Source organism: Rana temporaria, chromosome 3 (genome assembly GCF_905171775.1).
Source record: "Rana temporaria chromosome 3, aRanTem1.1, whole genome shotgun sequence".
Taxonomy (NCBI): Eukaryota; Metazoa; Chordata; class Amphibia; order Anura; family Ranidae; genus Rana; species Rana temporaria.
Genome location: NC_053491.1, coordinates 393,314,148 through 393,338,295, shown reverse-complemented (window position 1 = coordinate 393,338,295; position 24,148 = coordinate 393,314,148). Strand labels below are relative to the sequence as shown.

The 24,148-nt window shown below is 46.1% G+C and overlaps 1 protein-coding gene across 1 annotated transcript in view; it reads right to left on the bottom strand.

The window, feature by feature from the left end:
• Positions 1–24,148, bottom strand: part of EFCAB6 (EF-hand calcium binding domain 6) — a 257,858-nt gene that overhangs the window by 82,545 nt on the left and 151,165 nt on the right. The window contains exons 15-17 of the mRNA XM_040345822.1: positions 16,390–16,550; positions 14,254–14,424; positions 9,889–10,060 (exon numbers count right to left, since the gene is read on the bottom strand). Coding sequence (XP_040201756.1) covers positions 9,889–10,060; positions 14,254–14,424; positions 16,390–16,550 — 504 coding nt within the window. The remainder of the gene's footprint in view (positions 1–9,888; positions 10,061–14,253; positions 14,425–16,389; positions 16,551–24,148) is intronic.

Sequence of the window (24,148 nt, the reverse complement as noted above, 5' to 3'; positions counted from 1 at the left end):
CGGCTTTTTTCGGCATCTCGTGACGCGATGGATGCGTCGTTCGGATGCCTGTCAATCAATTAGGAACGCCCACCGCCTGCATCGTACCCGGAAGTGGCGGTGGGACCGAATAATGGAAACGATACGTACGGAGGTATTTTTTAAATAAAACAAGCCGATTCTAACTGTAATTTATTTGCTAAATGCGATGTCAACATTTTATTTTTAGGGGAACCACCGCTTTAAAGCGGCGTTCCGCTGATTTAGTCAGCAGCTACAAATACTGCAGGTGCACGATGTTGGCACCCGAAGCTGATCTGTCCCTCGGGTGGAGGCGCCGCCATCAGGGGAGGGCTGGCAGCCTTAGGCCTGGGGGGCAAGTCCAGTCAAGTGACCCATAGAGCGTGGAAAAGTGATGGATCGAAAAAAACAGTCTAAGATTTTTCATGATCACAAGAGTCCGCACAGAGGCTCCCCTTACATCAGAGTCCGCACAGAGGCTCCCCTTACATCAGAGTCCGCACAGAGGCCCCCCTTACATCAGAGTCCGCACAGAGGCCCCCCTTACATCAGAGTCCGCACAGAGGCCCCCCCTTACATCAGAGTCCGCACAGAGGCCCCCCTTACATCAGAGTCTGCACAGAGGCCCCCCCTTACATCAGAGTCCGCACAGAGCCTCCCCTTACATCAGAGTCCACACAGAGCCTCCCCTTACATCAGAGTCCACACAGAACCCATATACATCAGAGTCTGCACAGACCCCATATACATCAGATTCCGCACAGACCCCATATACATCAGAGTCTGCACAGACCCCATATACATCAGATTCCGCACAGACCCCATATACATCAGAGTCCGCACATACCCCATATACATCAGATCTGATGTAAGGGGTGTTCTGGGAAACCTGATTTAAGGGTGCATGCTGTGGACTATTGTGTAAAGAGGGTCTCTGCTCACCAAAGCCTGCCCCGCTCCCCTTTAACAAAGTCCACAGAGCATCCCTTTTTATACACTGGGAGGCAGGAGAGACTAGAGAGGGTGAGTTTACCAGGATGGAGGCTGAGGCGCAGGCAGGCTGTCTGGTGCTTTTTTGGGTTCAAACTTCCTGTCCAGTGCCCACACATGCCCGGGGAGTGTGGGCGGGGCAGACTCAGAAGGAGGAGGAGCAGCTCCATCTCTCCTCGTGTCTGTGCAGAGAGAGAAGGGGATGTCAGCGCTGGTGTGCGCTGAGGCTGAGCTATGTGTGAGACAAGACATAGCTCAGCTCTGCAGCCATCTACCTCGGAGCTGACACAGGCACGGCTGCACAGTGGAAGGTGAGCAGCGGCCGTGACCTGTGTTAACAGAGCTCCAGCAGGCATGAGCAGCGGCCGGTGGCTGTGCATAGTGTCACCAGCCCGGGGGGAGATTTCCACCATGCCCCCCCTGCCAGCCCTCCCCTGGCCGCCATCTTCAGTAAGGGAATCAGAAAGTGAAGCCTTGCGGCTTCACTTCCTAGTTCCCTACTGCGCATACGCTACTTGCGCTGCACGATCCCACTGTTCCCTTCTGTCTTCTGGGACCTGTGTGTCTCCCAGAAGACAGCGTGGGGGGGGGGCGGAGGAGGCGCCGGACGTGGCGTAGATAGCCGCATATGGCTCGGCTATCTATGCCCAGAAGTGGAAGCAAAATACCTGTATTAGACTGGTATCTGCTCCCCCCTCCCCCCTGAAAGGCGCCAAATATAATACCAGAGGGGTAACCAGTTTTTCTGACAGGTACCCACTCCCACTTCCCCTGCATCTGGCCTATTCATAGAGTGCAGCGCGATTTGGGCATGCGCAGTAGGGAACCAGTAGTGAAGCCGCAAGGCTTCACTACTGGTTTACCTTAGTGGAGATGGCCGCGGCAGCACCAGATTGAAAAATCAGCTCGGGTGAAGACACTGCTAGATTCTTGGACAGGTAAGTGTCCTAATATATATAAAATAAATATAATTATATAATATATGCCGATGACACCCAAATCTATCTGTCTGCCCCTCAGCTCACCCCATCAATCTCCTCACACATCACTGATTTACTAACAGATAGCCTGGATGTCACACCACTTCCTCAAACTCAATCTATATAAAACTGAGCTCATAATATTTCTTCCCCCACGTGCCCCTTCCCCTGATTCCTCTGTCAAGATCAATGGCACATCTATCAGTCCGTCCCCACATGCAAGGGTGCTAGGGGTAACCTTAGACTCTGAACTCTCCTTTCAGGCCCACATCCAATCCCTGTCCAAATCATGGAGCCTCAACATTTCTAGAATACGCCCCTTTTAAACGAATGAACCACTAAGCTTCTAATTCCCTCCCTGTTTATCTCTCGCCTCGACTACTGCAACTCCCTCCTCATTGGATTACCTTTAAATAGACTATACCCCCTTCAGTCCATAATGAATGCCACTGCAAGACTCATCCACCTTACCAACTATTCAGTGTCCTCCACCCCTCTCTGCCAATCCCTCCACTGCCTTCCACTCACCCAACAAATAAAATTTAAAGTACTAACCATAATTTACAAAGCCATCCATAACTCTGCCGCCAGCTACATGACTAACCTAGTCCCAAAATACCAACCAAGCCGCTCTCTTCGGTCCTGCCAAGACCTCCTGCTTTCTATCTCCCTTGTCAAATTCTCCCATGCTCGCCTCCAGGACTTCTCCAGAGCTTCTCCCATCCTTTGGAACTCCCTACCCCAATCTGTCCGACCGTCCCCTAATCTATCCATCTTTAGACGACCCCTGAAAATCCTTCTCTATAAAGAAGCTTATCCTGCTTCTAACTAATACACTGTTTTACTTTCTCCATCAGCTCATCCCCCACAGCTATTACCTTTTGTATCAATTGATCCTCCCTTTTAGATTGTAAGCTCTAATGAGCAGGGCCCTCTGATCCCTATTGTACCAAATTGTTATGTAACTGTAATGGCTGCCTTCATTATGTTAAGCGCTGCGGAAACTGTTGGCGCTATATAAATCCTATTAACCACTTAACGACCGCCGCATGTACATATACGTCCACAGAATGGCACGTACAGGCAGATGGGCATACATGTACGTCCCTGCCTTTCCGTGGGTCGGGACCCCCCCCCCCCCCCAGTACATGCGGCAGTCGGAAATCGTCTGGGAGCGATCCGGGATGAGGGGGCGGCTATTCGTTTCTAGCCACCTCCTCGCAATCGCTCCCCGGAGCTGAAGAACAGGGAGAGCCGTATGTAAACACGGCTTCCCCGTGCTTCACTGCGGCGCATCGATTGTGTGATCTCTTTTATAGGGAGACACAATCGATGACGTCAGACCTACAGCCACACCCCCCTACAGTTGTAAACACACACTAGGTGAATCATAACTCCTTCAGCGCCCCCTGTGGTTAACTCCCAAACTGCAACTGTCATTTTCACAATAAACAATGCAATTTAAATGCATTTTTTGCTGTGAAAATGACAATGGTCCCAAAAATGTGTCAAAATTGTCCAAAGTGTCCGCCATAATGTCTCAGTCACGAAAAAAATCGCTGATTGCCGCCATTAGTAGTAAAAAAATAAAAAATAAAAATAAAAATGCAATAAAACTATCCCCTATTTTGTAAACGCTATAAATTTTGCGCAAACCAACCGATAAACGCTTATTGCGATTTTTTTTACCAAAAATATGTAGAAGAATACGTATCGGCCTAAACTGAGGAAAAAAAATGTTTTTTTTATATATTTATTATAGAAAAAAGTAAGTGCCGAATCGCAAAACCTGGCCTGTGCCTGTGCCTTTAGCTGCATTTTGGTCCGGGGCTTAAGGCTCCATTCACATCTATGCGACAAAACACCCGACGCCGGACGCTTCTGCCGCTAGAGGGGAGAATTCCCATTGCTGTCTATGGAGATGGTTCACATTTCATAGACGCCGAACGCCTGTCGCCTGAAAAAAAGTCCCGGACCCTTTTTTTCAGGCGACATTGGCGTTCGCCCATTGACAGCAATGGGAATGCTTTGTCAAAAAAAAAAAAAGTTTCACACTCGCGGCAAAATACGCCGCCTACGCCGTACGCCGTTGTCGCGGAGGTGTGAATGGAGGCTAAGTGGTTAAAAGTCTGCAGCTACAGTATTTGTAGAACAGTAGGGGAGCCCAGCAAAGACATTAGTGGGGTGGAGGGCTGTGAGCTTTCAGGAGAACCTTTGGTTCTGCCCTTGAATTGGAAAAGTCTCAGACTGTCTTTAATGTGTATATATCTCCAACAACGGGCTTCGTGTACTTGTTTTACTTGTTTATTTTTTGGTACCTGTTAAATACTTTATATAATATTGAATGCGTTTTGTTATATCTGTTCGGTAATTGCGAAAAGATATCCTGACAGGAATCGAAAAACCTTCTTGTGCCCTCTGCCTTTGCTGCTACCAGTTAAACTATTCTGATCTATCTCTGTGGACTACAGAACACCACCTCCCGGAATTATAAAGAAGCTGCTCCTCCATAGATAGTTACAGTGTAGTAAAGGAATGTTGTAACCAGCGGAGGCTGGTGCTCAACATTTTCTTGGGGGGGGGGGGGGCGCAAACAAACTGAAAAAAAAACATCAATTGCAGCCGTTGTGCACATCAATTGCAGCTACTGTGCCCATCTATTGCCGCCACTGTGCCCATTAATTGTCGCCACTGTGCCATCAAACGCAGCCACTGTGCCATCAAACGCAGCCACTGTGCCCATCAATTGCCGCCAGTTTGCCCATCAAATGATGCCAGTTTGCCCCATCAAATGATGCCAGTTTGCCCCATCAAATGCTGCCAGTTTTTCCCATAAATTGCCGCCAGTTTACCCATCAAATTATGCCAGTTTGCCCCATCAAATGATGCCAGTTTGCCCCCCCGCCCAGAACTTACCTTTCTCGGGTCAGCGCCATCCTCCACGTTCCCTCCGAGTCCTTGAGGTCTTCTCCCATCCTCTTCATGTTAGAGATGCTATGATTGGACGCCTAGCGCCTGTCGCTTCAGCCAATCAGGTGACCAGTAACCAGATCGCTGCACCTGATTGGCTGAGAGGCGGGTCAGTGTTAGGGAAGTGATTCCCTAACATAGCACTATTTAAACAGGGAGCGCAGAGCAGTGCGCCCGCTGTTTAACAATTTGGAAGCCTATTAGAGTCCACAGGCTCTAATCAGGAAACCTATTTCTCTAATAGGCACTTCCAAAACACCCCCGCCGCTGTAATTCAGATGGCCGGCGCTCAACAAGGGGCCGGACACCTGAATAGGGGGCGGCAGCGGCGACAATAGATAGATTCATGCAATGCATGAATCTATCTATTGGAGATTGACAAGTGCAGGAGAGAGGGGGCGGCGCTCCTGCACCCACTATGGACGCACCGCCACTGGTTGTAACTCTATAACTGGCAGCATCACCAGGTGGAAATAAAGGGAATAGGAGACTGAACAAAAAAATAAAAGGATGCAGCCACTTCATCTAAAGGCTGGTCTTCTGCAATTTATTACATTTGTGTTCTTGGGTTTAGATAAGCTTTAAACAGATACATACAAATATTACAAATATGGAAAAGGATCATTAAAAAGCAAAAGTCTCATAAAAAATGACGTTCGCTAAGTGTAGCAATTACTGAACAACTGTATTCCAGATAAAAAAAATCTGCTTTATTTATGTAATGCATATGTGCTTTGCAGTCCTTTAAGTGGATCATTAAAGATCTGGTGTCTAGATCCAGAATAAGAAAACAGTAAACAGAACGTTCTCTATAACACGGTCCTGTATTTCAGCAGTAATTGGGGGAAATGCTTTCCTTTTTCGGACACAGAAAAGCAGCCATTGATACCTTTCTGTATGTCTCTCTCCGGCATGTGTTAATTGCGAAGTGTGTAACGAGGATGATTTCTGGCTAGTGGGGCACCGGGAGGTGTTAACAGAATGAAAAATCTCTCATTAACAACTTGACACTGTTCTCATTGTGCTAAGAAGTCTCGCAGCCTTTTTATCAGTGCGAGCCCCGAGTCAACCTGTAATCGCTATTATGTAACATGTCATCATTAAATGGATGTGACAGAGGATACGCCATTGAGAATTAGACTGGGAAGAAAGAATCAAATACAGTAAAACCTTGGTTTGCAAGCATAATTCGTTCCAGAAACATGCTTGTAATCCAAAGCACTTGTATATCAAAGCATTTTTTGTTTTACAGGGTATAAAATAGAAGAGAGGCGCCTCTAAGTGTAGCAATAAGTTGCTAAATGTTGTACCTTCATTAACCACTTAAGCCCCAGCCCATATTGCTGGTCAAAGACCAGAGCACTTTTTGCGATTCGGCACTGACAATTGCGCAGTCGTGCGACGTGGCTCCCAAACAAAATTGGCGTCCTTTTTTTCCCACAAATAGAGCTTTCTTTTGGTGGTATTTGATCACCTCTGCGGTTTTTAGTTTTTGCGCTATAAACCAAAATAGAGCGACAATTTTGAAAAAAATTTATATTTTTTACTTTCTACCATAAAAAAATATCCCCCAAAAATATATAAAAAAAACAATTTTTTCCTCAGTTTAGGCTGATACCTATTCTTCTACATATTTTTCGTAAAAAAAAAAATCGCAATAAGCGTTTATTGATTGGTTTGCGCAAAAGTTATAGCGTTTACAAAATAGGGGGTAGATTTATGGCATTTTTATTAATATTTTCTTTTTACTAGTAATGGCGGCGATCATCGATTTTTTTTCGGTACTGCGACAATACGGCGGACACTTCGGACACATTTTTGGGACCATTGGCATTTTTATAGCGATCAGTGTTATAAAAATGCATTGATTACTATAAAAATGCCACTGGCAGGGAAGGGGTTAACACTAGGGGGCGGAAGGGGTTAAGTATGTTCCCTGGGTGTGTTCTAACTGTAGGGGGGTGGACTCACTAGGGGAAATGACTGATCGCATTGTATGAACAGCCGGTCAGGCATTTCTCCCCTGACAGGACCGGGAGCTGTGTGTTTACACACACAGCTCCCGGTTCTCGCTCTGTAATGAGCGATCGTGGGTGCCTGGCGGTGATCGCGATCGCCGGGCCCCTAGTGGCCGATTTGAGAGCCGACGTAGAGCTACGGGCTCTCGCGCAGGAGAGCCAACCTGCCGCCGTAGAACTGCGGCGGGTGGTCGGCATCTAGTTAAGTGTAACCATATTGCCAAACTTGGAGGCTCCTCTCTTCTTTTTTATACTCAGTTGTGACATGAGGCTACTCTTATATCAAGACATCGCTTGTATATCAAGGCAAAATGTATTAAAACATTTTGCTTGTCTTGCAAAACGCTCTCAAACCAAGGTTTTACTGTACCTATTTTTTTTCCGGTTTCCAGCAAGTTTTGTTTGACTGTTGCAAAATTGGTATCAAATGATTCACGAGAGCACATCTAGAGGTGTGAGTAGAAATGTCAGGGTCCTGCACTGAGAAGATTGGGGGACCCACACGTCTGATAACATACATGAAGGGCAGACATATGGGGTAATTCATAATGCGTGTCTAAGACACGCCTAGCATTTCAATGGCAAATGTGTGCGGGTAACCGATTAATTCACCTTTTTATAAACAGAGACACAAATCTGGGGCACTGCATGTAGAGGCACACTGAGACCAGGGTACCCATACAGATTAGGGTTGCCACCTGTCCGGGATTCACCTGGACAGTTCAGGTTTGGAATCATGTGTCCGGGTTTCAAACTGGCTGAAATCTGGACACATTATTCAGACTGGAGTATGACTGTATGACTCCCAGCAGGGTTGTCTGCTGCAGTTGTCGAATTCGAGAGTGTCTGTTACACTTTCTTTCACACTGCACAAAGCCAGCACTAACAATCCCCCCCCCCCCCACACACACACACACGGGTGAGAAGAGAGGGCTCGATCTGCACCTCTTCCTCCCGCTCCTACCCATCTGTTTCTGCCCACACTCCAATCCCTGGCACTGTGACTCAGAAAAGGAAAGCGGGGGCCAGAAAATTGAAGTCCAGCAGCCTCAGATACATCTGGATGAGAGGTGCTGACTGCCAAGGGGTGAGGGAGCTCACCGTCCATCCCTGTCTGTGACTGAAGTCTTCCTCCTTCTCTCTCCTGCCTCTAAGTACACCAAGGTAAATCAGGGTTCTCAGAGCACCCTTTACATCAGAGTTCCCCTTTACACCAGAAGCCACAGTGTTCCCTCTTATATCAGAGTCCTCTCCATACATCAGAGTTCTCAGTGTTTCCCCTTAGATCAGGGTTCCCAGAGCATCCCTTATGTCAGAGTCCCCATAGTTCTCCCTTACATCAGAGTCTACAGTGTAAGATAACTCTGCAAGTGGATTCAGATGTAAAAGCATAACTCTGTGGATTCAGATGTAAAGGGGGACTCTTATGCTTAACTTCATATGATTAGAAATGTTACTTAATTGCAAAATACTGTATACAGGGCCGTCTTTACCATAGGGCAAACAGGGGCAGCTGCCCAGGGCCCTGTCACTGTTGGGGGCCTAAAGCAGAGCGGCTCGTTAAGCCGAAAATCATCAGCGGCACGCAGCCAGTGTCCCTTCCCAGTGTTTTAAAATGTACAGCACCCCTGGCTTCCCTTTAGACGTGCACTTCTCCCTTCATGCCACTGGGTGCTGCTTGTATATAAAAGTGAATTAAAATGTGATTTTAGAGCATCCCCAGTTTGATCTACAAAAGGCTGACTTCTTCTTCATGTCCTGCTCCTCAAGGTATGTCACTGTTTGCTAATGTATTATGAAAATATAAGTTTTCTGTAGAGTGTGCCCAAAGTCTTTATAATATTTGATGTTTCACTGCAGGTCTGGTCAGTGTTTAAAAAAGTTCCTCTATTTTACACATGGCATGGCATGGCATGAGGTTACAGCACCGTCTGTCCATTCTGCTTTAGCACCATGGGACCCCATTGGCTGGCCCTGCTGTTAATCACATGCAGTGACACGGCGCGCGGAGGGGCGGCTATGGCCGCTCGCTGTATCACGGGAGCGCGCCCGCAATTAGTCACCACCATGCAAGCTCTCGCATGACTGTGGTCAGTACTTGCAGGGAGGACCAGAGACAGCCGCTGAGGGACCCCAGAAGACGTGGATCGGGGCCACGCTGTGCAAAACGAACTGTACAGTGGAGGCAAGTATAACATGTTTGTTATTTTAAAGGAAAAAAACGTTTTTCTACAAACTGGAGGTAATTATTTTTTAATTTGGTGCAACAGGAATTATCTGAATCTCCCACACGGGTCAGTAAAGCTACCGAAATGGGCAGCAGTGATTTCAAAGGGCCATTCCATCAGAAAAGTATTGTTAGGGATTTATTGGATTCCCAGATAGTGTTTGTACAGACTGTACTGTTGCACAGGACTCAATCTATCACATGAGAGCCAACTGGGGTTGTAAAGGTTGCTTTTTATTTTCTAAATAGGTTCCTTTAAGCTAGTGCATTGTTGTTTCACTTACCTTTTCCTTCCATTTCCCTTCTAAATGTTTTTTTTCTTTGTCTGAATTTCTTCACTTCCTGTTCCTCCTCAGTAAGCTGTTCTGGCTGACTAACCCCCAGCCAGAACAGGGGCAAGCTTACGGAGGAGAAACAAGAAGTAAGAAATTCAGACAAAGAAAAAAAACATTTAGAAGGGAAATCGAAGAAAAGGTAAGTGAACCAACAATGCACTAGCTTAAAGGAATCTATTTCGAAAATAAAAAACAAACCTTTACAATACCTTTAAAGAGCACCAGACATTAAAAAGGGGAGATGGTTTAACGTTTGTTGAACTCTAAAGAGTCTACTGACTCCTCTGCACCCTCTTCAGTTCCCTCGATCTGAATGTAGTCACAAATGCCTTGAGTTGGAGCCGAGTGTAGTGGAAAGCTTCTCTTACCTTTCTGAAATCTTTCAATGAGACTTTTCCATCTGGCTGCCTGCTGCAGGCTAGAAAGCTTTCCTTGACGGTAAATCCGTTCTTTGTCATACATTGTTTCAGCTTGTCGATCACCTCGTCCACAGTAAAATTCCGCAATAAAGTGCTGGCTTGGTTTTCAATCTCCCTCATTCTTCCAAGAGAGGGAAAAGGTGCAAATAAAACAATTGCTTTACTAAAAGTACATTGAAAATGCTAGGTGCATATCAAAGGAATATGTAGCATATATGGCTAAGATACGCTTGTTTTTTAGACAACAATCGCTGCTTGACTAGGGATGGAGGAATGCAATGTTTTGTTTTTGTTTTTTTAACTACAGTATTTTAAAAGGGAAGCTACCTTAATCATATATTTTAGTTTTCGTTAAATCGGGTCTTTACCCATAACAGTTTGATAACAATTATTGGGCTAGATTCAGGTACAATTGCACTTTTTTTACGGAGGGACGTTTTTGCCCTGCGCCCCCGCAAATTTACTGCGCTGCCCTTGATTCACGGAGCAGTAGCTCCGTAAATTGCGTGGGCGCGCCGGCAAAATGCCCGGCGTAAGCGCGCGCAATTTAAATGATCCCGTAGGGGGCGGGAATCATTTAAATTAGGCGCGTTCCCGCGCCGATCGTAGAGCGCATGGAAACTTTCCCGACGTGCATTGCGGCAAATGACGTCGCAAGGACGTCATTTGCTTCAAAGTGAACGTGAATGGCGTCTACGTAAATTTGAAATTTCGCGACGCGGGAACGACGGGTATACGTAACATTGGCTGCCCCTGCTAATAGCAGGGGCAGCCTTATGCGAAAAATGCCGTACGGAGACGACGTAAACTGCGTACGCAGGGCTCGCGTAACGTTGTGAATCAGCGTTAGTATGCAATTTGCATACTATACGCTGAGCACAACAGGAACGCCACCTAGCGGCCATCGCAAGAATGTAGCCTAAGATATGCGGGCATAAGAGCCTTATGCCGCGCATATCTTAGGCTGCAGTCGGCGTAACGAGGTTCCTGAATCAGGAGCATACGTTACGCCGGGGCAAGTAAGCAATTGCGCTGTGTAACTATGGTTACACAGGCGCAATTGCGTCTTGAATCCAGGCCACTGTTCTTTAATCACTTCAGTTCCAGATGATTTATCCCCCTTCATGACCAGGCCATTTTTTGCGATACTGCACTGCAGTGCTTTAACTGACAATTGCGTGCTGTACCCAAATAAAATGTATGTCCCTTTTTTCCCCACAAATAGAGCTTTCTTTTGATGGCACTTAATCACCTCTGCGGTTTTTATTTTTTGCGCTATAAAAAAAAAAAGCTGTCAAATAAAAAAAAAAAAAAAAAACTATGGCCCAGATTCACAAAGACTTACGACGGCGTATCTCCAGATACGCCGTCGTAAGTCCGAATGGCCGCCGTTGTATCTATGCGCCTGATTCATAGAATCAGTTACGCATAGATTTGGCCAAGATACGAGCGGCGTAAGTCTCCTGCGCCGTTGTATCTTGGGGTGCATATTTACGCGGGTCGCTAGGTGGCGCTTCCGTTGATTTCCGTGTCGAATATGTAAATGAGCAAGATACGCCGATTCACGAACATACGTAAGCCCGTCGAAATGAGTTACGCCGTTTACGTAAGACATACGCCGGCGTAAAGATAAAGCAGGTCTTTAGGTGGCGCAGCCCATGCAAGGTATGGACGTCGGAACAAGCGTATCTTTTTACGTTGTTTACGTAAGTCGTACGTGAATGGGGCTGTGCGTAGGTTACTTTCACGTCACAGGCATTGAGCCGGCGTATCTTTGGGCGTAAATACGACGTGATACTGAGCATGCGCGCACATGCGCCGTTCGTTCGGCCATGCATCCACATGGGGTCACGCTTAATTTAAATACAACACGCCCACGACCTGCCTACTTTGAATTACGCGCGCTTACGCCGGCCGATTTACGATACGCCGCCGTAACTTATGACGCAAGTGCTTTGTGAATACAGCACTTGCCTCTCTAAGTAGCGGTGGCGTAGCGTAAATAAGATACGCTACGCCCGCACAACGTAAAGCCGCCCTACGTGAATCTAGGCCTATATTTTTTACTTTCTGCTATAAAACACATCCAATGAAAAATGTAAAAAAAACTAATTTCTTCATCAATTTAGGTTAATATGTATTCTGCTTCATATTTTTGGTAAAAAAAAAAATCCCAATAAGAGTATATTGTTTGGTTTGCACAAAAGTTATATCGTCTACAAACTATAGGTAATATTTATGGAATTTGTATTTATTTTTATAATAAGGAGCTGTGCTGCCTGTGCTCAGACTGTTTGCAGTGGGGATGTCAGAAATCCGTGTCGCTGTTTTGATGTTGAATTTTAAATGCACAGGTGTTCTGTCAGATTAGCAAACCTGTGAGATCAGCAGGCTTGCCGCTGCTTTTAAAATTAAACATCAAAACAGTCAGATGGATTTCAATATACTGTACAGTAAAACCTTGGTTTGAGAGTAACTTGGTTTTTTCAAGACAAGCAAAATGTTTTAATAAATTTTGCCTTGATATACAAGCGATGTCTTGATATAAGAGTAGCGTCATGTCACAATACTGAGTATAAAAAAGAAGAGAAGAGCCTCTAAGTTTGGCAATATGGTTACATTTAATGAAGGTACAACATTTAGCAACGCATTGCTACACTTAGAGGTGCCTCTCTTCTTTTTAATACCCTGTAAAAAAAAAAGCTTTGATATACAAGTGCTTTGGATTAAAAGCATGTTTCTGGAACGAATTATGCTTGCAATCCAAGGTTTTACTGTATTTCACTATATATACTCAATTTACTGGTAAAAATAAGTGTGAAATGCAAGACTCCAGTGGGTGTAAAAAGATGTCCGCTTGCCGCCTTCTCACTGTATCCTTACTGTGGCCTAGTGTGGGTTGTACCAAGATGGCCGTGACAGAACGTCACTTCCATTACAAAATCTGACGGGTCGCCTAATCTGCCGGAACACCGGCGTGTAAGGATGGCGTCACTGGAGCCCTGGGGGCGCAGGCATGGTATTCGGAGGGGGGGGCATTGCTGGAGCCCTGGGCGAAGACACAGTACCCATAAGAGGAAGCTTAAATGATCTGCGTGTAACGCAAACATTCCTGTTGCCGTGACTACGTGTTTTGCGTGCATGCACTTTGTCTTGACAAAGCGCATGCATGCAAAATGCATAGTCATGGCAACAGGGATGTTTGCATTCCACGCTGACCACGGAAGCTTCCTCTTATGGGTACTGTGTCTCCGCCCAGGGCTCCAGCAACGACTCCCACACACGCAGCCGACAGCAGCCCTGCCCTCCGGGTACCATGCCTGCGCCCAGGGCTCCAGTGATGCCATCCTTACACGACGGCAGGCCCGGAATGGATTCTTTGCCTACTTGGTACAACCTGCGGCTTTAATGGTCGGCTACTCTGGATTTCCCCATCCAGGACACAGTGATCCACCAGTGCCTTAGCCAGCCTCCAGTCAGCGTGATAATGTTACTATCAATGTTCAAAGGAATACACACTGTTTTAATCTTTATTTGTGAATAAATCCTCAACTAGTACATCAGATGCATTCTGTGGGTCATTGCTATTACTGTTTAACCATGATCACCCCAGCCCCTGAGCGCTGTCAGCTCTTGTTTGTACATATAAATAATTAGGTTTTTTTTGCCTTTTCGAGTCTGTGAACCATTAATGTTTGACTTGCTCCTCTTAACCACTTTAGCTGTGTCCACCAGTGACCTACACAGGGCTTTTTTTCAGGGGGAACTCAGTTCCACCACCTCTGGCTCAGACCCTTTGGTGCCTGCTCACCACAATCACTTGTAAACACAGAAGTCCGGTTTCTGTGTTTACAAGTGACAGTTCTGCACTCTGCATGTAACCCCCTGAACACTTTGTATGTAATGCAATCCTGGTATTTAATGCCCCTTTAAGACCTTTCTACTGTTTGTTAAATCTGAACGGGGTCGTGGTTGAGTTCCTGCACCTATTTTCTGAGAAAAAAAGCTCTGGCCCTACATGTGGGTGTACACCTTGTTTTAATTAAGTGGCCAGTAGCTATCTCTAGGATAAAGTCTGGATGGGTGATTTGCATTAGTAGGCAGACCTACGGTGGAAGGGTACAGTGTGTGCAGTCCATTAATAAAGCTGTCTAGCTTTGATGACAGTTTTCCCCCTTTTCTTTATTGGTGCAGCTATCTTGTTGTATTTTATATTTGATGAAACCCTTTCAAATCTCCCCAAAAGTCATGTTTCACATTATTTGGCGTTCTTACTTCTGTAACTCCTGCTCATGCTAATATAGTAGTTGTTACCTGTCACAATGATCAGACTGTCTTAGTTCCTCCTGGTATTGATTTCTCTTTAGGATGTCAGTGCTCACACCATTGATGTCATCAGCGCATGAGACAGAGATTCCGATATTGTGCAGCAGATCCATGTACGCAATGCCCTCGGAGGAGCTATCCCCATACCGGTCACACATCCTGCCAGGAGACAAAAAAAATATCAATTGAAAAACAGCTAGGTGAAAAAAATACGTTATGTGGCCAAACGTTTGTTGACATTCGACCATTGTAATATATGTTGGCCAATTTGTGTGGGATATTATATATATATATATTGTATTATTATATTATAAGTCCAAAATTGACCAGGCCAGATTTCAGTTGACATTTGGTACCTGCTAAGATAATTACATGTTAGGCCCCGTACACACGAGGGGATCTCCGCTGGAAACGGTCCGCCGGATTTGGATCCGATGGCTTGTACTCACCATCGGATCCGATGGCTTGTACTCACCATCGGATCAAAATCCGCGCGGAATTCATCCGCGGTGACGTGTCGCGCCGTCGCCGCGATGATGACGCGGCGACGTGCGCGACGCTGGAAGGTAAGTACTTCCACGCATGCGTCGAATCATTACGACGCATGCGAGGGAGGGGAGCGGACGGATTGATCCGGTGAGTCTGTACAGACCACCGGATCAATCCGCTGGACCCGATTCAAGCAGATACATTTCTTAGCATGCTAAGAAATTGATATCCACTTGAAATCGATTGGGCCGAGAAATGTCCGCGGATAAATATCCGCTAGGCCATACAGACGACCGGATTTATCCGCTGGAACTGATCTGCGGATCAATTCCAGCGGATAGATCCGGTGGTGTGTACGAGGCCTTACACATCAAAAGCGGCTTGTCGATTGTCAATATGCAAAGGTCCAGGATAAGTCTATTTTACACATCAAACCTGTAATTACATGTTACACATCAAAAGACGCGTGTCGATTGTCAATAGGCAAAGAGACAGGATGCGTCTATTTTACACATCAAACCATTACTCAGGCCACATGTAATCTAATTAGGAAGCTTATTAGTATGGAAGAATGGAAAATTAGGAATAGTTGATGATTGAGGCCATCTCCGCCTGGGGTCATTATCTGTCACTCTGAAAGACAGGATGTAGATCAAAGACGGTCAATCAAATTGCCCAGCTATTCAGTGAATAGGGAATATAATCCTGGAGGTGAGTCTTGTCACTGAGAATATTCTCTGTATGAATATGGCACAGGTCTAGAAGTGATCAGAATATTCTCTGTATATTCTCTGTATGAATATGGCACAGGTCTAGAAGTGATCAGAATATTCTCGGTGTATTCTCTGGGTATGGCACAGGTCTAGAGCTGATCTAGTCAGATAGGACTTTGAACTACTCAGTTGGATTTGTATCATCTGTGGAATTTGGACTTTATTCTGTATTGGAAGTCAAATAAATGCACTCTCTGGAGAGCCTGGTGTGTTGCTGCAGGACAATATAATTTATAGTCATCATACTAACACCTAAATATCAATTATCTACTCCGGACTACACTATACATTATATCACTACAACCATGAGCTTGTTGGACATCTCATTCCACAGCAAAGGCCACTAATATAGAGTTGACTCTCATATTCCTCCCTTCCCGTTCCCCTCTTTGTGGCTATAACAGGCTCCACTCTACTGGGAGTGCTTTTTAACACGATTGTTGAGTGCCTGTGGGGATTTTAAGCCCTTTGCATGGTCAGATACGGATGTTGGATGAAAAGACCTGGCTCAAAATCAGTGTTCGGTAGAGTTGAGGTCAGGGCTCTGCACAGGACACTCAAGTTCCTCCACACCAAACTCTTTAAACCATGTCTTTATAGAGCTGGCTTTTAACACAGGGGAACAGTCATGCTGGAACAGAAAATGGTCTACCCCAAACTGGTTGGAAGCTTACAATGGTCTAATGTCTTTGCATGTTTAGCATAAACTTTGGAGGGATTATTATTATATTATACAGAATTTTTATAGCACCAACAGTTTGAGCAATGCTTTACAAAGTAAAAGGATGTCCACATACTTTTGATTAGATAAAAGCACCAATGATAATAATATAAAAACAGAACACAAAACAAAATGGCATACATATTATAGTGGTCATCTGACAAAGACGGGCAGTATGTCTGAAGGATTTTCTTCAATTGATCCTTGTAGATGATCCCTGAACCTTTAGGGTCATGTGACAGGAAAGATTTAAACACATCCTTCAAGTGCGCATTGATCTTATTGTGGAGAATATGTTCCATCTGCCGGGAGTAAACAGAAAAACAAAATTTTCACCAGATTTAAAAGGAAATTATAATGTATTTTCAAAAAGTTCACATTATTAAATGTATACGTAAGGCCTCATACACTCTGTTTAAAATGCCCATTAAAGCATCTACAGGCATTTAGAGGCTGAAAAACACCCAGCGCATTCAGAAGGGGAGCGTTTGAACAGAAAAAACACTTGACACTTCTAAACGTATCTAAAGGTGCCTAAACATGTAAACACGTTTGCAAAACACCAGGCCCGTTTTTAACCCTGCCTTTTTCCTGCCGGGAGCAAAGACGTTCAGAGGAGCTGGGCAAACGCCTAGTTTGTGATGTTTATATTTTTATAATTTTTTATATACAGTACATGTAGCCACACATTCACACTAATGTGTTATCGTTTAAAGTGGATGTAAACCCGATTCATGAAATTTCCAAGAGAGCCAAGTCCTGTAGCTCTCTCCTGAATTGTTCCTATGTTGTCAGCCTGATAACTCCTGACAAATTCTCAGACATTTTAAACAAAAGCAGCCTGATATTTCTGTCTGGGGAGGTTGCTAAAATAGATTAGCAGAGAGCAGGTCCTATTACAAAACACCTCTGAGAGTCTCTGCCTATGAGGAGAGGAGATGTGTGCCTTTCCTCCAATCAGCAATGTTAGCTATCTTGGCTATATGCCCAGACAGGGACCTCGCCTGTGGAATGCACTACCAACCACCATTCGACTGGAGTCGGACCACTTGGCTTTCAGGAGAAAGATTAAAACCCATCTCTTCTGGGGTCAAGGGGTTCCTTACCCATGAAATGGATACAGCGCCCAGAGGCGATTCAGTTCGCATGTGTTGCGCTTTACAAGACTCTCTCTCTCAGACATCACACTCTGTGTTAACCAGGAAGAGAAAATCTCCTAACACTGGGTGTATGGAGGGTTTACATCCACTTTAAGGTGCACTGGGTTATCGTCAGTCTATTTATTTTAAATGGGATGGCAAAATGACAAGAAGGGTTGTGAACCCTTAAATATACCCAGTGAACTGACTTGCCGCAGGTGATACAGCTTGTCTCAGCTGCCAGAAAAAAAAGGGGGCGGAGAGCTGAAGTCACACTCTGCAGAGCTCACTGAGGAGAGCGCCGAGAGCCAATTTGAGAGAAGAGAAACACCCCCTTCACAAAGCACACAGGAACAGAGCTGAGGCTGTAAATAACAAGCTGTATGCTGGAACTCCCTGCCCTGTCACCTTTTTATCTTTTGGGGTCAGGAAAACTTATCAGAAGTGCAGATAGTAGAGGATCGAAGCAGTAGACAGAAATGACATTTGATGCTCTTAATTTGAACATGTACACACTATAGAGGGATATGCTTTTTTCAAGTCTGAGGATTACAACCACTTTAAAATGAAACTGAACTGAAGTGAAGATTTGTTAGGTTTTAGGGAGCGTTTAAAAACATTATTCATGCCTAGACAGTACCCTGAAAAATGTACTCTTTTTCTGGAATTGCTCCTGAAAAATAGTAGTACACTTGGTGTGTAAGGGTGCCTAGGCATACACGTGCAGCCCCATAACTCTATATCTGCTGTGTGAAGTCTGACAGAAGGTCTCAGAAGATTTGGAAATTGATTTGGTGGTTACTACAGTACCTTTTATCGTTTTCCTCGCTGGAGGCTCTGACATGAGGAAGCAAAGCCCTGGCTCTACCAATATAGCCATCTCAGTAATATAGATAGATCAGCTGCAGGAAGATAATACTGGCGATTAGTCCCTTACCCACTCCCTGCCTATTTTTTTTTCGTTTTTTGGCTGCACTTAGATCACAGGACTGCAGATAGTTCTGCACTCCTGTGACTCATTTCCAGCCGACAGCTAAAGCCCACTGTTGGCTGACGTCACAGACCCGGTCAAGGCTCTGTGACCAGATGGTTGGCATCCGCCCAGAAGCTTGGACTGGCAGCTGGCTCAGCCTCTCAGGCCTCGTACACACGGACGGACTGTCCGCTGAAAACGGTCCTTCGGACCGTTTTCAGCAGACATGTCCGCCCGGAGATTTCTGTCTGATGGTTGTACACACCATCAAACAGAAATCCTCGCGGACACGATACGCACTGACGTGGCCGCGCCGTCGCCACGACGATGACGCGGCGACGTGCACGGCCCTGGAAGTTCAATGCTTCCACGCATGCGTCGAATCACTTCGACGCATGCGAGGGATGGCGGCCGATCGGACCTGTCCGGTCAGTCTGTACAGACGACCGAACATGTCCGACGGACAGGCTTCCAGCGGACATGTTTCTTAGCATGCTAAGAAACATTTGTCCGCTGGAAACCTGTCCGATCCGCCGGAAAATTGTCCGGTCGGACGTACAGACGACCGAACATGTCCGCTGAAACTGGTCAGCGGACCAGTTTCAGCGGACATGTTCGGTCGTGTGTACGGGGCCTCAGTGACCTGCCGATGGCTTGAGCCACCCGCTCCTGCCCACTCCACAGCCCAGCACTTCAGTGAGCGCTGGAGGGGCAGAGCAGAGAGCCGGTGATTGACAGTCAGGGACATGACAGAGATCACTGTTCCCGATGACTAGGAACATTAGATCTCTGTCATGTCATCTGTCAGAATAGGAATCCGTCTTGTTTACAAAGGCAGATCCCCATTCTGCCCTTGTACTACGGGTCGCCGGCGGACATTGAGTCCGCCCGAACCGCGGGCATGCACCAGCAGCATGCGGTATGCGCACCTGCCCGCAACTGCGCCTGCACGAGCCGATGTACAATGACGGCGATTTGTGCAGGGGAGCCAACCTGCCGCAGTACAACTGCGGCGGCCAGTTCTTAAGCGGTTAACAGACCAAATTGTCCAGCAAAAGTGGCATTTAGAAGTTTGAGTCAAATCAATTAACACTGACAAGGGTGTTTACAATTCATTTGTATAAATTCTTTTTCCAAAAAAGAGAAAAAAACTGTTGATGTAACTGCCTATTCATACTTACCTAGGTATATGTAGCATCAGACCGATGCTGCATCTGTCCCCCGGCATCTCTTCACTGAGAACCGAGCCACGAACATTGCCGATGGCTCGGTTTTCTCACCTCCCCCAGCAGAGAGCAGCAGCCTGTCATTGATTTGTACACAAACATTGAGGATAAGATAAGCGTATTTTTCTTGTTGTGTGGCTCTCTGCGCCCATGTGATTGAACCTAATTTGTGAAATACGACTTTCCTTTCTTCGCACCTCTTTGGATGCAGCTGGCGCTATTAAGATCCCGCTCTGCTACTTCAAAGCTCCTCAGTCACAGGAAAAAGTCGAACTCAGCCCCTGGGACCAGCAGGTAAACAACTGCTCAAACACATGCTCTGCCTTTGCTTAGAAGCCTCCGCACGCCGCTGAGAGTGAACGCACAACACAATGTACCCAAACAGACCCCTTCTACACAGGCCCATAGACAGCCAGTCTCCACCTAGAACTTGAAATATCACTTCTATGAGGGCTAAATTATTGAAAAGCAAAAATCACCTTCAAAATACAGCCATATTGCTTTCACAACAAATTCATATTTATGACTGTGGATCTTTGTGTTTTCAATGCTTTTCCAAAAACGATGCAAATAGTTTGGAACATAAAAGTTGGAAGCGGCTGGCTGATTAAATTAATTCTTATTTAATAGCCCGGTTCTCGTCTGGCTGCCTTGCCGATGGTAGTAAACAGCACCGAGATGTTGTTAAAAAGATACAGCAACATTGTGCAGCAATTTACATATAAACTTCTTTCTTATCTGCATGTCAGCCATTAACACTTTCTGATCCATAATGACTGCGGTTCTTCTAATTATAGAATGACACGTCTTTCTTCAGAGTTGTCACTGTAGTGTATAGTTAAAAGGATGAGCAAGAGTATAATTACAGAGGAACCGAGTACAAAGATTTAAAGCTGAACTCAAGGCAACATCTAAATAAAGAGATCAAAATATATGCATGGCAGCTGTTTTGCTAAAGGTTTTGTATTTCTGTCCATTCAGTCCTAAGATTTATACTGCTCTTGCTACATGACACAGCCCTATCTGGCAGGGTAGGAGACCTGATTTGTGCCTGCTTCAGCACAGTAACACTTAGACCCCTTTCACACTGGGGTGCTTTGCAGGCTCTATGGGCCAGATTCACGTAGAATCGCGGCGGCGTAACGTATCCTAGATACGTTACACCGCCGCAATATTTTATCGCAAGTGCCTGATTCACCAAGCACTTGCGATGAAAACCTACGCCGGGCCAATTCAAATGGGCGTGTGCCATTTAAATTAGGCGCGCTCCCGCGCCGGACGTACCGCGCATGCTCCGTTTCCGAACTCCCTCCGTGCTTTGCGCGAAGTGACGTCATTTTTTTGAACGGCGACGCGCGTAGCGTAATTCCGTATTCCCGGACGGCTTACGCAAACGACGTTATTTTTAAAATTTCGACGCGGGAACGACGGCCATACTTTACACAGCAATACCATTGCTGTGTAAAGTTAAGGCACCAACAAAAACGACTAACTTTGCGACGGGAAACTAGACTAGCGGCGACGTAGCGAACGCGAAAAACCGTCGGTGTTCGCCGTAACTCCTAATTTGCATACCCGACGCTGGTTTACGACGCGAACTCCCCCCAGCGGCGGCCGCGGTATTGCATCTTAACATCCGACAGTGTAAAACAATTACACCTGTCGGATCTTATGGCGATCTATGCGTAACTGATTCTATGAATCAGCCGCATAGATAGAAACAGAGATACGACGGCAAAGCGCCTTGAAAGAGCTGCTGCTGTCTCTGAGCGGTGCGCTAGCAGGACAGTAAAAAAAGTCCTGCTAGCAGCATCTTTGGAGCAGTGAAGGAGCGGTGTGTATACCGCTCCTCCACCGCTCCTGCCTATTGAAATCAGTGGGCACCGCGGGTATACCGCCGGCAAAGCCCTGCTGATAAAATAGAGAGGTGGGCAAACACAAAGCAAATGAGGTTCAATATATGGAAATGTAAAGAAATGCACTTGGGGTATAAATTCAAATGCATGCATTACACTAGGGAGGAGAACCGTTGGGAAATACAGGATGGAGAAAGATCTAGGGGTCCTAGTATAGGACAAACTCAGAAATAGCATGCAATGCCATGCTGTAGCAAGCTAGGCCAGCAGAATATTAGCATGCATTAAAAAGGGTATTTACTCCAGAGATAAAACCTATGGGCCAGATTCAGGTACAAATGCGGCGGCGTAACGTAACCCGTTTACGTTACACCGCCGCAAGTTTTCAGCGCAAGTGCCTGATTCACCAAGCACTTGCGTGTAAACGTACGGTGGTGTACCGTAAAGCCGTCCGGCGCAAGCCCGCCCAATTCAAATGGGCCGTGTACCATTTAAATTAGGCGCGCTCCCGCGCCGGATGTTCTGCGCATGCTCCGTTCGCAATTTTACCGCCGTGCTTTGCGCGAACTTACGGCACCCCAACGTGTTTGTGAATGGCGACATGCGTAACGTACTTACGCCAAAAAAAAAAAAATTTAATTTGACGCGGGAACGACGGACATACTTTAACATGGTGGAGTAATTTTACACCATGTTAATAGCACTCTTAACTTTACGACGGGAAAAAACGACGAGCGACGACGTAACGAACGCGCGTATCTTCGTGGATCGCCGTAAAAGCAAATTTGCATACCTGACGCTGGAAAACGACGCAAACTCCACCCAGCGGCGGCCGAAGTATTGCAGCCTAAGATCCAAAGGCGTACGAAGCCGTAAGCCTGTCGGATCTTAGCCAAATGCCGTCAAATCTTGTTTGTGAATCACAAATTAAGATACGACGCGGCAAATTTGAAAGTACGCCGGAGTATCAGCAGATACTCCGGCGTACTTCTTCTCTGAATCTGGCCCTATACTTCTACCACTTTACAAAATTCTGGTTCAGTCACGTCTTGAGTATGCCATCCAGTTCTGGTCTACATTTCTCAGAAGGAAATATACTGGAACTGGAGAGAGTCCAGAGAAAGGTAACAAAACTAATAAGGGGACTGGAGGACACGAGTTATGAGGAACAATTAAACGTATTCTCCCTGGAGAAGAGACCCTTAAGAGGAGCTATGATAGTAATATACAAATATGTTAATGGTGATACCAGCATAGGGAGGAAATTAATTGTTCTCAAGTCACTCAAGAAGACACGCAACCACTCAATGAAGTTGGTTGAGAAGCTGTGTAAACCCTAAACTGAGTAAGGCCCCGTACACACATCCGAGGAACTCGACGTGCCAAACACATCGAGTTCCTCGTCGAGTTCTGTGTTGAAGCCGCCGAGGATCTCGGCGAGCCAACTTTCCTCATTGAACAATGAGGAAATAGAGAACATGATCTCTATTTGGCCCGACGAGTTCCTCGTTGGCTTCCTCAGTGAAAAGTGTACACACGACCGAATTCAGCTCCGATCGAGTTTCTGGCTGAATTCTGCCGAGAAACTCGGTCGTGTGTACGGGGCCTAAGGGTTTTTTACTGTTATGCCTCGTACACACGGTTTTCTTGGCGGGAAAACTGCCATGAGAGCTTTTGGCCGGGATTCCTGGCCGTGTGTATGCTCCATCGCAGTTTTCCCGACAGGAAAACCGCCAGAAATCCCAGCGGGAATAAAAAGAGCATGTTGTCTTTTTTCCCGCCGGGTTTCCGGCGTTTTTTAAGCTGGCAGTTTCCCCATGGGTGAAGCATACACACGGCCGGGTGTTTCCGACCAAAACTCTTGTGGCAGTTTTCCTGTCGGGAAACCCGGCCGTGTGTAGGGGGAAAAAGCTATCGAGCAGGTTCTCGGTTTTTCCCTCCCTGAATTTTTACCGCCAGGAAAAACCGATCATGTGTACAAGGCATTAGAGCGGTAGGAATGTGGAACTCCCTTCTGTAATTGGTGGTTTCAGTGGGAAATGTCACTAATTTCAAAAAAACCTTAAATGGCCATCTTATTGAACACAATGTACAGTGATATGGGAAGTGGCTGAGACATAATACACAAACACCCCCACACAGGTTGAACTGGATGGACTGGTGTCTTTATTCAACCTAACAAAGTATGGGCCAGATTCACGTATCTGGGCGCATCTTTGTGCGGGCGTAGCGTATCCTATTTACGCTACGCCGCCGCAACTTAGACAGGCAAGTGCAGTAGCACTTGCTCCGTAAGTTGCGGCGGCGTAGCGTAAATGGGCCGGCGTAAGCCCGCGTAATTCAAAGTAGGCTGGTAGGGGGCGTGTTGTATGGAAATGAATCGTGACCCCACGTAAATGACGCGCCTAAAGAATGGCGCATGCTCAGTATCACGTCAAATTTTCTCCCTAAGTTACGCCGGCTCAATGCTTAGTCGATGTGAACGTAACCTACGCCCATTCCCATTCACGTACGACTTACGCAAACTACGTAAAATACGACGCTGTTCCGACGTCCATACCTTAACATGACTTACCCCTGCTTTATGAGGGGTAAAGTTACGCCGGTCGTATGCCTTACGTAAACAGCGTATACTAATACGCCGGGCGCAAGTACGTTCGTGAATCGGCATATCTAGCTCATTTGCATATTCGACGCAGAAGTCTA